The sequence below is a fragment of the Stegastes partitus genome, unplaced genomic scaffold (genome assembly GCF_000690725.1).
Source record: "Stegastes partitus isolate 25-593 unplaced genomic scaffold, Stegastes_partitus-1.0.2 Scaffold252, whole genome shotgun sequence".
In the NCBI taxonomy this organism is placed as follows: domain Eukaryota; kingdom Metazoa; phylum Chordata; class Actinopteri; family Pomacentridae; genus Stegastes; species Stegastes partitus.
Window position 1 is genome coordinate 467014 of NW_007577983.1, and position 15073 is coordinate 482086.

The 15073-nt window shown below is 43.6% G+C and overlaps 1 protein-coding gene across 1 annotated transcript in view; it reads right to left on the reverse strand.

The window, feature by feature from the left end:
• The window catches only part of LOC103357398 (CUGBP Elav-like family member 4), a 45563-nt gene that overhangs the window by 12137 nt on the left and 18353 nt on the right, over positions 1 to 15073 (reverse strand). The window contains exons 4-8 of the mRNA XM_008281948.1: positions 8002 to 8145; positions 6883 to 7027; positions 5363 to 5512; positions 4463 to 4525; positions 3788 to 3868 (exon numbers count right to left, since the gene is read on the reverse strand). Of these exons, the coding sequence (XP_008280170.1) occupies positions 3788 to 3868; positions 4463 to 4525; positions 5363 to 5512; positions 6883 to 7027; positions 8002 to 8145 (583 nt within the window). The remainder of the gene's footprint in view (positions 1 to 3787; positions 3869 to 4462; positions 4526 to 5362; positions 5513 to 6882; positions 7028 to 8001; positions 8146 to 15073) is intronic.

Here is a 15073-nt window from a genome sequence, read left to right on the forward strand (position 1 = left end):
TCTGGTGAGAAGGCTGATAAGAGGGCTGCAGTGGTGGCTGGCTGTAGTGCTGCTATGCCTCGGTGAGATAGAGGACACACACACACACACACACACACACACACACAGGTTGACAGAGTGAGGATTTTTTTTTTTTTTTTTTAAAGGGCTGAATCTCAGTTCTGTCTGTTTAGGTGTCGCCCATTATGGTGAATTCTTGCTTTGAAAAGAAGTGGTTTGTTTGAGGGAATGAAATGCCTGCCGCTGCTGCATAAAGACGTTTGGTAGGTTGTTTTTGTGGCATGCTGCATATTTGTTCACTTTCCCCTTACAAGCATGACACCCCTTGTTTTTTTTTGTGTGTGATCACATGACCACTTCGGGCACCTATATGTCATATATGCTGGTCTGTACATCCAGCTGTGTGAAAGGGAGACTAATGCTTGACTGGACAGTGTGAATATAAAATCCCATTCCTTGTACATCAACATGCAGGTGGGAGGTGCAATCAAGAAGTTGCGATGCCGTGCCTATAAAAAGCCAAAAGCTGTAGCTCATTTACATATTGTATCCCCTTCAAAGTGGTCTTCCCGTGCAGTGATATACTGCTGCTTCCACATTTGGAATGCTCCCTTTTCTGTAAGCGCATCAAGCACCATCGCAAACTGCTTCTATTCTTCTTTAAGTTCACTTTGTGGAAGAGGAGGAGCCAAAATCTTGGCAATTAGGACTGGGGGGAATGACAAATTCACTGCGTGAAAGCCTGTGAATGTCGAAAAACAAAACCAACGCACACGCTCTTGATCACACTGCTGGACCGATGCGCCGTTTGAAGACCGCCGTTTGGCCTCTGGGTAGTCATAGACCATAGCAGCATTAGACCCCACTCTTGTCACCAGTGATGATCCTCAACGTGATTATTGCTCTTTGTTCAAATTTGAAGTCCTTGGTAAAATTGCAAATGTGCACCCATTAGTAGTGACGATGCTGCTTCCATGGAGTGTTCCAAGAAGTGCTGTGAGCAGTATATCGCTGTGCAAGAAGACTGCTTTGAACGGGGAGAGTGGCCATATTTGAATCAAGTAGGAGTTTGCTTTTTGGGTAATTGGAAAATACTTAAACGGTGCCACGTTCTAATCAACCTTATACCTCATATTTAGTTATTCTTTGCTATATGTTTTCAAGGCAGTCAAAAAAGTAAATATCGCTATGACTAATTTTTTTTACAGAGAAGGTCGTTTTGTTGCTAACATTTCACTAAACATTATTTACAGCATTCTGATCAAATTGCATATTTGGTATTTTGTCCTTTATAGCAAAGCATTAAGGTGCAAAGTGCAAAATTAGCTTCAAGTACATGAAGCTGATGCGGCTGCCATGTTGAAAACCAAGATTTTCATATCTTAGAACTTCTAAAATTCAAAACCATCCATAATTTTCACACATAAAAACCTGTTTAGGCCTCTTTGTGGAGAACTGCTGCATATATGAAAAAAAAATGTATAAGGCTTTTATTTGTGACTGAAGAGGGAATTATGTATAATCTTATAAATTGGCTCAACTTGTGTTACTTAGAGCAGCGTCTTTCAGACTCCAAGTTGGTCCTTATCACTGTTTGAGGCTAGTTTATTGAGGTTGCAATACTCGCATAAAGACAACCTGATTTTCTGGACAAACTGTTGACAGCTGGAGATGCATTGTGGGTAATATAAGCATCAAATTTTGGCACGGATGAATAATGCATGGAACTAAAATACAAAAAATATATGTATTTGTTGCAGCACTGGTGATACTGACAACAATAATGTCGCCTAAGGGAGACATTGCAGTAAATAAACAGCTTTACCTGGAGTTAGCTTTGTTTTTACGAACTTCACTCACCTCTAATTCCCATCTAGAATCTCATTCTAACTCTGCAATTTTGGCTCTATTTTTGGGGGCTTTTTCAGCCCAAATCACTATGCATGTAAACAGTGCAAGCTGTTTAAATGCATAGATCTGTTACTGATCAGTAGTTCGCTGGGATTCTCTAATGTCTTAGGGTTTATGCTCCTTCCCGACTGTCAAAGCTTAAAAAGAAAAACACTCTTTATGTGCGCTTTGTTCAGTCTTAGGTCGGCTTCTCCCCTCCGCCGGCTTCTGCGTCGTCTTCAGGTTTCTCCCAAGGTTATGACTCCCAAAATAATCACAAGCTCGAATTCAAATTTTAAATGAAAAGTATGGCACCTGACACATCTTATCTTCCAGTTTTCAGCATTTGTCATCCCTCAAACAACTGCTGATGCATTGACTTGTATCATGCAACAAGCTCTTTTCATGTTGCACCACCCTGAACATATTCTGCTGATAGAATTATAGTCGTAGTGACACATTTATCCCGGTGCTCTCGAGGAAGATCTCGTTATTGCCAACAAAGACGTATTTGATGAAGTTGAAACTTCAGTAGGGCGATAGGAAAACCTTCTATTGTTTCAAGATTACAGCCGGTGATTTTTTTTTTGCTGCACTGTTTAAAATATGAGGCGTTCGCTTCATCCTTGTGGGTAATGCGACAGCGCTGCATTACTTTTTGGCATGACAAAATATTTGCTGTGTCAGTGTGCATCGCTATTCAATTATTAAAATGTAACACCGTGCTGCATAAGATGTTCTGCTGAAATAAAAAAGGACACTTTTTTTTTTTTTCCTCAAAGGCTACTGTGATGATTTGTGTGGTTAAAATTATAGTTTGGGATTTGGCAGGATTTTCCATGTTGACACACACACACACACACAAACGGACGCAGACTGATAAAATGTATAGCTGAAGTTGTTAGCTCTCAGTGGGAGGTTGAAGCCGAGGCTTGACTGTGCCTGTGTTTTCAGGTTTAGATGTCTCTTGTTAAATGGCAGGGCTGCAGACTGTGGCAGTGGACTGAGACAGGCTGGGACAGCAGCCAAAACCCAGAGGAGGCCAGAACTCAGACAGGCCACTGGCTCAACCAAGAATAGCTCTGTGTGTGTGTGTGTGTGTGTGTGTGTGTGTGTGCCTATGTGTGTGGCTGTGTTTGCATTGCCGTGACTTCTATAATTCTGGCTAATGATTAAAATGCTCCAATGTATCAATGAGAGACGGGATGTCTTTAACAACTGTGTGTTTTTTTTTCTCTGTGCTATGAAATTATGCCACCACGCAAAGTGAATAAGCTGCTGACATGTGTGAATAAGTACGTGTGCATCTGTCTTCAGTCGTACAGTTCTACACGGTGACCACTGCTTGCACCCGCACTGCTGCCAAAATTCTAACATAAACTAACTTTTTCCTCCAGGCAATGTTGGAAACACTCAATTTCAAGTCCATATATTGAATATTCATGCCACTCTATGCTGTCTCATACAATCATATAGATGAATAATTGAGACTGACGAATGGCGTCAAAAAGAGTGATTTACCATCACGGTATATCCTATGCTTTATTACATCTGATGCTGTGGCATAAGAACGAACACTACACTAGGAATGGTAATAAATGATTATGCATGCAGCTAATTAATCTGATGAATATTTATAACCACTTAAACACATTGTAATGGACTGATTAAGCAGTCCAACGCTGCGAGTTTGAATTAGTGCAGTTTTTGAATAATGACAGAGTAACTTTCCATCTCACTGCTAATGTTCTTCTCTTTAAATGGGGAGCCTTTTTCTCACATTTTCCCCAGCCAGCTTTTTCCCTCCCTCGCTAATTCAAAGCAGCGCAGCTACATTAGAATGGAACATGGCAATTATCACCTTTTATCTTGGGTGGGCGCGCTTGCTCGCTCTTACCTTCCCTCTGTTGCTGGGGAATGATGGTTGGTTGCTGGGGGAACGCTTGGCTGATTGGCGCATAGGCGGCAGGGTAGGCTGCTGTTGCAAAGGGAGAACCAGAGTGGAATTTTTCACATCTCCATTTTCATATTTGACACAACAAAACTCAAAGCATTATTCCATTGTTCATTTGCGTCCTCTAGACATTGCATAAATAAATTGCATTATGATGGGGAGCCTGGGCTCATTTGGCTGGTGGATCACTACACAAAGAGAATGGCAAAAGGGGAGTGGAGTGCAGTTCAACTAAGCAGACACACAAAGAAAGAGAGGGAGACTAACACCATGTTAATGAGAGCTGATGTCAGGCACAAAGCAGTGGTTATGAGAGGTCTGTGTCATCTCTCATGTAGGAGGCTATGGCAGGTTCAAATCCTCAGCTCTCGGTGTGCTTTTGGAATTAAGGTTTTTTTTTTTTTTTTTTTTGGTGAGGGTGTATAATCAAGTCAACTGAAAATCCTTTTGCAATCCTAATGTAAAGTAGCCTAATCCAGGAGGAAATTGGCTGGTCATCTGGCTATCTCTACCTGTCAGAGTGTCTACTGATGTGACAAACCGAAAGGGAGAGGGGGAGAGGCGAAGGGACAGATGGAGGAAGTGAGAGAGGTAGAGGAGGTAGGAGAGACGGATCACCTGCGTAGTGTTGGACGCCAGCATAAGCCTGTTGGAGAGGGTCGGTCACCGTTGGACTCTGTGCTGCAGAGAGAGACAAAAAAAAAAAGAGAGACAGAGAACGGAAGGCGACAGAGAAGAAAGCAAAAGAGACACAAAAAGAAAAGGACGAACAGTGGTCAAGACAGACACGGAGACAGAGAAAGAGATAGGGAGAATGTTAAAGAGCGAGGCAGAAATTGGCTTAGCTGTAGAGAACCATCGGGGGGTAAGATCACACAGGGAGTGGGGAGAAATTTGGGTTGTCATATCTTTCAGTTCTTCAAAATGCCTGTTCGCCCCAGATGTTTGCATCAAATATTAACAACATGCCAAACAAACCACTTTGTAGTTCATTACAATTGCAGCTGCCTTTGCATAATGCAGAGATGGGGAGCGAGTGTCTGTCAATTCTTCAGGAATCAGTCCCAGACAACATTAAGAAGCTGAGGACGGGCTGAGACACATCAAATTAACCATAATTGACTGATGGATGAACTGATGGATTCATCATGATACTGGGGCTGGCTTCTCAAAAATCTGCCAAAAGACGGTGCTGATTGACCCTCAAGCCTTAAACGCTTCAGTTCAAATCAGAAGAAGATGTCATGGGAGTGTGAAGTTAAAAAGACTCTTGTCAACATTTTAAACAGTATTACGCGATATAATTCAATTTGTCACCGCTGACATGTTGAACTTGCATTTTGGCAATTAGGTGATGTTCTTATTCAGATGGAGTACAGCTCCAGAATAATCAAACATTCATAGATCGCCGTCAGTGCGAGCAGCCAGGGTCAAAAGCGGGGTCAGAGCAACAGACTCATGACAGTGGATGCTACAAATATATCTCGTGTTTGCTGTGTGTAAACGTGATCGTCTCACCTGGGTAAGGATGAATACCATTGGTGTAGATGGGCTCAGATGTGGGCTGCCCGTTGCTTTGAGGCGGAAGGGCACTGAATCCGTTGACCCCAATAGGGGTGGCTATGCTGGGCACGGCTGTGGCAGAGATGCCCGGGGGTGTGCTGGTGCCTACAAATAGACACGGAGTCATTATGGAAACTGCAGGGCACAGGCTTCACATGCTCCACGCTCTAAACTCGAGGTACAAGAGAAGCGTACTTTTGTACTGAAATGTACATTTTCCTCACCTGCAGTGCTGTACGTAATGGACACAAATGTGTACCTTTTGACCCACCATGGAGGCAGTTTAGCACAAATTGGTACCTATTCAGGCTGAACTAAAGGTTCAGTGACTAAAATCAGTCATGGTTACACACAAATTGAAGGTGGTACAGGGGAGGAAAGGACTTATCCGATGCTGTAATCGAAAATAATGATGTTTTTCTGAATATTTCATTTGGTGCCCTTGTTTATAGCTTCGTTTTTGTCACTTGGGGTACATAACAACACTTTTAAAGGTACACAAACCAGTGGTTAAAAAAAAATCACTTTCAAGAAACGGTACCATAATGTACAGTGTATTGGATGTCGGGAGCTGTGCTGCTTTTTCTAAGCACCTTCCTTCCTTGCGGTGATATTCCAAGTCTGTCACCTTGTCAGTGCCCTTTTGTGCAGATGGAATTTTATTATTTTTCTTATCCAGGTGAAGGGCATTTAAGTCATGTAGGATTATGTTTGATAGGCATTACCTGGAATATGTAGGCCTTGTGGATTACAAATGCCAGGTACAGCGTCAAGCCACTTTATTTAATACATTTGCAATGACCCTGCCTTCAGGCGGCCTGCCTACTTAGTGTCGAGCCATCAAAGCTCCTCATGACAAGGGCCAAAAAGATAGTTCAGACTGGGGTCCAGGATTATCTCACACAAATCTTTGCTCTTATATTGTATAAGCCAAGGACTCTGCATCCAAAGTCATCGGATTGGCCGTGTTCCCAGAAAACACACACTGTCACAGAGACACAGAGTGAGAGAGCGACAGACAGAGGGAGAACGAAGAAGAGATAATGTGAGAGAAGAGGGAGAGAGAGGGGGAGAGAGAGAGAGAGAGAGAGAGACTATAATGTGGCTGCCAATGAGTGTAAAGGAATGCTGTACATCTTCTCCCATCATGCCTCACTCAGTACAAGGCTCCGCTTCCTTTAATTCAGCACTGACAGTGTCTGCTTCAACCTAGAAATCGGAGTCTACATCTTAAAAAATGTAACAAGGGCAGAAGCAGAAAGGCCTTGAATGAATATATTACTACTGCTTCTATAATTCTTGCTAATGATGAAAATGTTCCAGGCCAGTCATGAGAAATGGAGAAAGACGTCCTGCGCGAGTGTGTGTTTGCACGTGCCTCCGCTCTTGCACCTGTGCCAGTTAATGGTGCGTGTGTGTGTGTGTGTGTGTGTGTGTGTGTGTGTGTGTGTGTGTGTGGGTGTGTGAATGTATACCTGAGGACGGTGTCATGGGAGTAGCCACCAGGCCGTTGACATTGAAAGCTGCCATTTGCTGCATTTGCGCGGCAGCGATGGCTGCCATAGGGTTCAGGTAGGACCCTTGTGTTGCTGCCATCAGGGCTGCTTGCTGTTGCATCATCTGCTGTAGGATTAAAGAGCAGTGGGGAGAGAGGCGAAAGGCGGGAGGGATGGAGGGAAGGACAGAAAAGGAAAGGAGGGTGAAATAGCCGCAGGATCAGAGCATGTTTACTCTCACATCTCTGTTTGCTTGGCCCATGCCTTGTTCTTGAGCAGAGTGGTCCGTGTTGCCCTGCAGCTTCGCTTCCCAGCTCCAGTACGACCACTCTGGCCTTGTGCTCATTATAGTGACACAAGATAAAGGCTATGTGGTGAGATGAGTTCAGGAAGCTGGAGTCTGTGTATATCTTTGTGCACTGTATATGTATATGTAGGAGAGGGAGAAAAAAAAGGGGGGCTACAGTGGCAGAGTTAGAGCAGAGATTGTGCGTGAGTGGGCGATTCTCACCTGTCAGGGTGACTTGTTAGCTACTGTGTGAGTGTAAAATCTCACAGACTCCTAATTCAGGCTGTGACTTTCATGTGTGAATATGAAGTGGAGGTGGGGTGGGCTGACAGAGGAAGGGGTAGGGGGTGAACGGGTGTGGGTTCTTGGTAATGACGTGCGCCTCTGTTTGAGTAAAAAGAAATATGTGTGAGTAGATGAAATGTTAAAGAGGCAAGCTTGGGTTGGCTGTTTAAATTCACAGACCAAGTCAGGAGATGTGAAATGGAAAGTGAACATGAAGTGGATGCTTGCAACTGTGCGCAAGTGAAACGGCGTAGCGCTGAGCATACATGATAAGCAGCTTCCCTGGACAAATGAAGGGATAAAAAGACACAATACACAAAAAGCAGTGCAGAATTTTTTTGTTAAGCCTCTGTAATTGTGGATTCTTAACAGCCGTTTAATGGTGTGAATCACTTAAGGAGCTGTTCGCCGGGAGTGTCACATGCCTAGTGGGAGAGAGAGTGAGTTCAAGCCTCAAATCACAACAGTTTTTGTTTTCTTTTTTTAAAGCTCACCGTCTCCTCCCCCGCCGGGCTGAGACTTACAGCATGAGAGTAGGCGCCATAGGCCCCAAACTGGATGGTCATGGGACTGAAGATGCCGAGCTGCCCCGCCATCTGGTGCATCCTGCGCAGGGTTCTCTCCTTATCAGTGTCTGCAAATTTGACCACCAGGCTGGACGAGGCACCCTAAGGGACACATATTTTCACAAGGTTAGCAAAATACACACCCTAACTTACATGTTTAAACTTGGATTTGCAGGCAAGTAGGTCCAGGCTTTCTGTTTTTATTTTAAATGTGGGTCTTACTGAGTGGACAATGTCAGTTTTAACACAGTTGGATAACCAATAATGCAAACGTTTGGCAGCTACCAAGGTAACTATCAGTCAGGAGTGTTTTGCAGGTTGTACTTGTCACTTCAGCTGGTCAACGAAGTAGCAAGTGAAATGGTGTCTGTTTGCCAAAGTTGTGTGTACATCATTAAACCGTACAAATAACTATACACTTGGAAAAACCAAGAGACAACAGTGCTGTGACTTCAGCACTTTGGGAAGCTCGTGTGAATTTCTTACAAGTAGTTGCTGCTCTAGTTAACACGCGTTACCTGGAAGTGTGCAAATGTGTGAACATATTGAATACTATCAATCTGACCATAACCTAAATACAAGCCAGTTAGAAACAAGGTTGCCAAGTGCATGCATTGCATTTGCATGCTATATTATGTGGTTCAAAATAGCTTTCTTGCAGTGTGTGTGTGTGTGTGTGTGTGTGTGTGTGTTTCCCATGAGAAATGACCTACAACAAGGTAAAGGCTATGTAATTAAAAAACAACAAAAAAAGCGTGTGAGGCTGATCTGTATCGGTGCCACCACCTTCTTTTACTTAAAGTGTGAGTTCACTGTAGTCCCTGCAAAGGAGAACCGTGGTAAAAGAGTAATTTGTTTATGTCATCTGATGTCCAGCGTACAATACACCCAGCCTCGAAGAACGAATACCTCGAAACCAAGGAAGCCAGAGGAATTAAATATGCACCTCTCGTGACTGCAGTCATTTAGCTGTCAGCGTTAAATGGAAGAGAATTGTGAGTGATATTTGCTTTTGTGAACTTTCCAACTCCACTGTATACACTGCGAGTGAACTGTGATCCTAACCAGATCCCACAGGAGTCCCAGTCCCCCCACTGGTGAAGCTCCACTGAATACAGTACTGGGTAATTAGGTCTGACAAAAGCCTTCGGCATGTGGAGGGCGAAGTATTGACTAATGGCTCTTCCTTATGGCAGATATAGTTCCGTATTGATGTCCGTGCTCCTGAGTTTGCATCCAATTAAATCATTTGAGAGACAGAGACCAGAGTCAGTTCCTCATGTGACATCCAGGCAAGGAGAGAGGGAGGGGGAGTGTCTGTGTGTGAGTGAGAGACAGAGGGGGAGATACAGGGATGGAGAGAGAGGGAGGATGAGGAGGCTGCCAGGCAGAGAAAGCAGCTACAGACACTGTCAAGAGGACCAGGCTCCTATTTAATTACAGGCAGTGCATGCTGGGAAAGAGCACGGAGCACCACCAGGACAGAAGGACAGAGACAGCCAGGGGGCAGTCAGGATATGATTAGTAAGATCATAAAAGCAAAGACACAGGGAGAAAAGGACTCCATAATCACAACTTGGATTCATCTTTCACAAAATGTCTCATCCTGACAGGGTCAGTACAAATTCCGGCTTTGATTTAGATTTCCATATTTTTCTTGGGGTGTGGAAATCAGAAATGTGAGAGGAACTGCAGGGGACACGTTGACAGAGGAAGATGATGCGGATCAGTGAGAGTGATGCTGCCTACACCTGTTTCTTGTATATGATTACATGTAATTCTCTTCGTAAGAAATTGGAGTCGACAAAGCTAGGCTAAGCTGCTCTACAGGACCAAATTTTAATCTGTGGTTGCCACTTACAGAAGGCACGTTAGGAGAGCAGAGCTATCCAAACAGAAAATCATAAAAACAAACAAACGTGTGCTCCGTGAAGCTAAATGTTGCAATTGCATATTGTGTGTTCAGCTAGTGAACAAACACAGCCCCAGCCTTACTGTAGTTCGGCCTTACTTCGAGTTATTTCGCAGTAATTCATACAAAAAAAAGTGTGTCCTATTTTTGTAAGCGCTTCATGAAATTTTAAACAGGAGCAGCTAAGTGATAGTAGCATTGCGAGGGCAGTTTGCCAGGGTGGTCTCGTGCTTTGTGCTTTGGTGAGTCACGGCTGCTGAAACAAACATTGCATAATGCATACATATTTGTCCTGCCTACATGCAACGTTGATTATCGGTTCTGGACAGTTCCCTAAAGTCAGTCGCTATTTATTTAGGCCTCATCCTCCCCTAGGCGCCACTTTTTCACCAATCTGAATCTGTAACTTTCTGTATATATACATCAAAAAAAAAGGATAAATGTGCTAAACAAGACACAAACAAGTTTTTGCTGAGAAGTTTTTTGCAAGTTATTCGCTTCTGTTAGAAGTGTCTTATAAACATTCTATAAACACGACCGAGAGAATGTGCCGGCTGTAGATAACTGTGAGAAAGACGCTGGAATGAAGGAAGGCATCAGCACGGACCCCAGGGACAGTAGCGTCTCAGATGGGATCCTATCAGAGCCAGCCAGCACCCCACCTCAGGCCAGAGGAGACCCATCTGGTGTTTCTCCCTCGATGCCATTTCAATTAGTTAAATCAATACTCCGACATGGCAGCGTTAACGGCACAGTTTTTCCCTTTTCTAATTTCATTTCATTCCACCTCCTGACCTTTTTCCCTTCTTACTCAACTTTGTGGGCCAGTTGAAGGGACGGGGCTGTTGGATTTAATGAGGCTGGCACTGAGCAAACATCTTCCTCCAGCGTTGTTGCTCAAGTCTGCCCGCAGCGCAGGGGCCTGGCATTTAGATTACATTCATTTTCTGCTTTGTGTATCTGTGTATTCCTATATTCATTTAATACCTCATGAAGAATGCATTGTGGGCATCGGGACTGTGAAAGCCTCGGGCTGCCTGTACTCACTGCACCGTGACTCGAGATGAGGCGAGACTGGCCTGGTCTCGCTTCTCCCGGCAGAGCGCTCTGCTGCAGACGACAGCATGGGAGGAGACCCTCTCTACAATGTGTACACTGAATGGTCTTGGCAGCAGCACTAAAGCACTACAACAGCCTCTGCAGGTGTTGTCAGCGCTGCCACTCATGTCAGAGCCAAGCATTTTTTGACTTTCATCGCATGAAAACCAAAATATCCTCGAAAAAAAAAAAAAAAAAAGTTTAAAAAAAATTCTTTATCCTCGCCTCTGAACAGGATTGGAGGCCCAATCTGAAAAACAGATTTCGTTGTGATCTCTCACACGGATCAAGAGTTTCTATCCACATAAAGAAAGAGTAGTATGCGGCCAGGTAATGAAGGAACAGGTGGCGACAAAACAACAAGCGCTGGATGCAAAGCAGCTACTCCTCACACTGGCTGCAGAAAATCACAAGCTGACAAACAAACAGAATAATAACCTCCACCAGCATGACTCCTATACCTGGAGAGAAAATGAATTCGCCGAATTTGATAAGGGCCAACAGGGAGCCTTCACTTTTGACAGGTACAACTAAGGAATTTGTCACAGGTTCAAAAACTAATCTAATTTCTTGAACAACACACTTGACTTGTGAAAATCTCCCATATTGGATTTTGTATAGGCCGCGAAATGTGTAGATGGGAAAATACACAACGGTAATTGAGGGATTAGAACTCAACTACACCAGTGAAATGGCATTACGCTTTTATCTCGGCATTACTGTGATACAAAGACACTGGTGTTAAGTGTCTACCAACAGGTAAACAGACACTCATCTTCCATTCTCAACAGAGGCTTACAATAATACAATATAACGACACACTCAATGAAGGGAAAGCTGTCATTTCAAGGAGCATTCTAATGATCAGCCACTGAATTACTAAGAACCTTCTTACTTTTAAATGACAAATGGAATTTCCACACTTGTCTCAGGTTTCTGCGGACTTAAAATACCAAAATAATCAATTGAGAATCTGTAAAAAATTAATTGAATACACCATAACAAGTTTGTTTAGTAATTGGATGAACCCCCCCCTCATGGGCCTCGTATTGAACTCTCTGAACCTTGCTGCGTCTCTGCTCGCCTCATGAGAGGACTGTTTCTCATTAGCAGTGGATGATGCTGTCTTGGTCTGGCCTTGCTTTTTTTTTTTTTTTTTATACCACATATGGCTGCCTCTGCTGAGCACACTGCATCAAACCAAAGACACACCAGAACGCCGTCGTTCATAGTAGTATTTTCACTTGAGTGTACATTAAATTTTGTCCATAAACAGCTTCCACCGCGCTACGTAAGCAGCGCAAAAGCAAAAAAAAAAAAACACCCCATGTAGTATGTCAACTACAAGGCTGCAAGAGGTTCTGCAGTATAGTTCCATGTGGCATGTAATGAATCGTGTGTTGCAACGACGGTGTTCTCTGGCTCGGCCTTATCTCTCATTAATCCAGAACTATAGCGTCACACACATGCAGTCTGGTCGCTGCCAACACCAGCGAGCTCCACAGGTCCTGTCAGCCACGCTGTGACACCAAACATGACAATGTCTGCAATTTGCTGGGTGTTGTCTGCCTGCCCCTGCCTTTGCCATTTGAAGTTTTGCCACCTGTGCTCTGCAGCCTTATACTAATTCAACAGCTGAACCAGTGACCTGTTCTGTGCTCAATCACCTTTTAAGTTAATTTTGGAAGCACCTGCAATCTGCAATAAACATCAATTAAAGCTATGACCCGATCTATCAGCGCGTGCCCTTCGGTGACATCCCTTGCCCTTAAGCTTCATTAAAGCCTTTTCATTTTGGGCCAGCGTATTTTTGGTGCAGGTATTATTTATGGCATGTGCATGTGTGCCAGGTAACACAGATGCTGTAGAGAGAACATTAAGAGGGAAAGAGAGGCAGAGTGAGAGACAACTCTTTGTTCAAGGTTCATCCAGACCTCACAGCTGGCAGCAGGCAGTGAGCAGAGCAGCCCACTCTCCGAATCCTGCCTCCTGTTAGTCTGTTGTTGACGACATGTGGCAGTGATATTATCCAAATTAACTGCATCCCCCACCGGTACCAAAGCCTTAGTTGGATACTAATGGCCACCTTGCCTATTAATCTGAGAGGAAGTTGGATTTGGGGGAGAGGAGGATAACAGGTGCAGGGATAGAGGGAGAGAGATATGGATAATATAGATTATTAATGAACTCTTGGATGTCTCTTGATCTGCCCCAGGTTTGTTTGGGGCTCCATATGTCGCCTTGGACAGTTCATCTGCAGCAGACCTAAGGGTGGCTCGGTGGCGCGACCTAATGCGACCGTGCCGGCGCTATACAACAAGTCAACATGCGCATAGCGAGCAGAAGTAGTCGGCGTGAGCCAAACTTCCTGCACAAGAAAGCGAGAGAAACAAATATCCTCGCGGGAGTCAATTACGTGGATGTAAACATATTCTATTGATTGAGTCAACAAGATATTTGGAGGAGAAGATAAATATCCTGATTCTAATCAAATTTTAGCAAGAGGTCTGTCATAATTGCGCATGATCAGTGTGCAACATGATTATTCTTTGGCTCAGAGCCCTCTGCTTATTAAATTTTGACCCTTGTGGTTTACATGCCAAAAAGTTTCGGTGTCTGCTGCACACAACAACCACACACAAAGTTAAACTGACTATACCACTTATTTCCCTCCCTCGCTACTTCAATGTAATGCAAAATGAGGCGGCATCAAAAAGATGTGTAAATTACATCTGGCTTCCAGGACACTATCTGGCTGCCAGGAAGCATCCGTAAATATTTATTGCGGAACATCAGTGAAGTGTGTGAAGGTGCGGATGGCTGCCAGAAAGAGTGTGTGCTCATGTGTGTCCAGCTGTGTAGTACTCCACACACACACCCAGGACTGGCTAGGAGATGCTTCGTAATTCATCATTTCTTTTACTTAAGTGTTTTTAGTGGCCTTGTTCAAGCCCCAACAGAAGCGTATCCAATTCATAATGAACTGCTCGTTGACAAGAGTTACAGATTTGGTTGGCCTCATTCTTCAACTAAACAAATCAACAGCAGCCAAAGCTATTTCATGCATCTCATAACTATTGGTCAAACTGGACCAATGCACCATTCCCTACTTTCCACAATTTTACTTACAGCTCATTCGTATTTCATACCACCTTACATTGAAAACACATTTAAGCACAATTCTCTGGCGTTGCAAATGATTTTTTGTCCTCTCATTGTATGTTAGTGTGATTCTGTGAGATGGTCAATATGTGTCTATAGGCACCACGAGCTCAAACACGTGCCTGGCCTATATCTGCGAAATGAATGACGTGACTCTTAAGCAATTTACAATGAGGCTGAGCTGCAGTATAACTAGTATTGACAGCATAACATTAGTCTGCAACATATCGAGATAAATACCGCCAGTCTTCGATGGATGATACCCAGGCTTTGATGAATGAATGTAGAAAAGCCAAATGTTAATGGGGGGCTGATGAACTGCAAGTGTCCCACACTATTATAAAGGACTTAATGCTGAAATATCAGGAAGCAGTTAAGGAAGCAAAAGCGGCTTATTAATCTGACCTCATTTTGAAGATCCATCCTAACTCTAGGGTGCTTTTCAATATTATTGACTTACTTGTTAACCTCCCTTCTAGTCCCTGTAATGAAGCTTCCCTTGATAAGTGTTTTCGAGTGTTTTAAATGTTTAATATTCTTAAACAAAAAGTAGCCCCCTGACAGGGGCAGAACTGTCACTGTTAATAATTTGGCTTTGATGAGCTGTTTTCATGACATTTCTCCCGTGGTGCTGAAAGAGGCTGTGACTTCTATGCATCCCTTTACCTGTCCCTGTCCATATTACAATCTATTCATCAGACTGCTCGTACTTAATCTAATATGTATTGTACTCCGGTCAGTAGTTTCCTTTATTTTAAGAGCACGCAGTTGCTTGTTGAGAAATAGTCTTTAATCTTTCCCTCGAAAACGTTCACAACAATATCCCCTTCTCTCATCAGTACAAGTGCAATTCTGGGT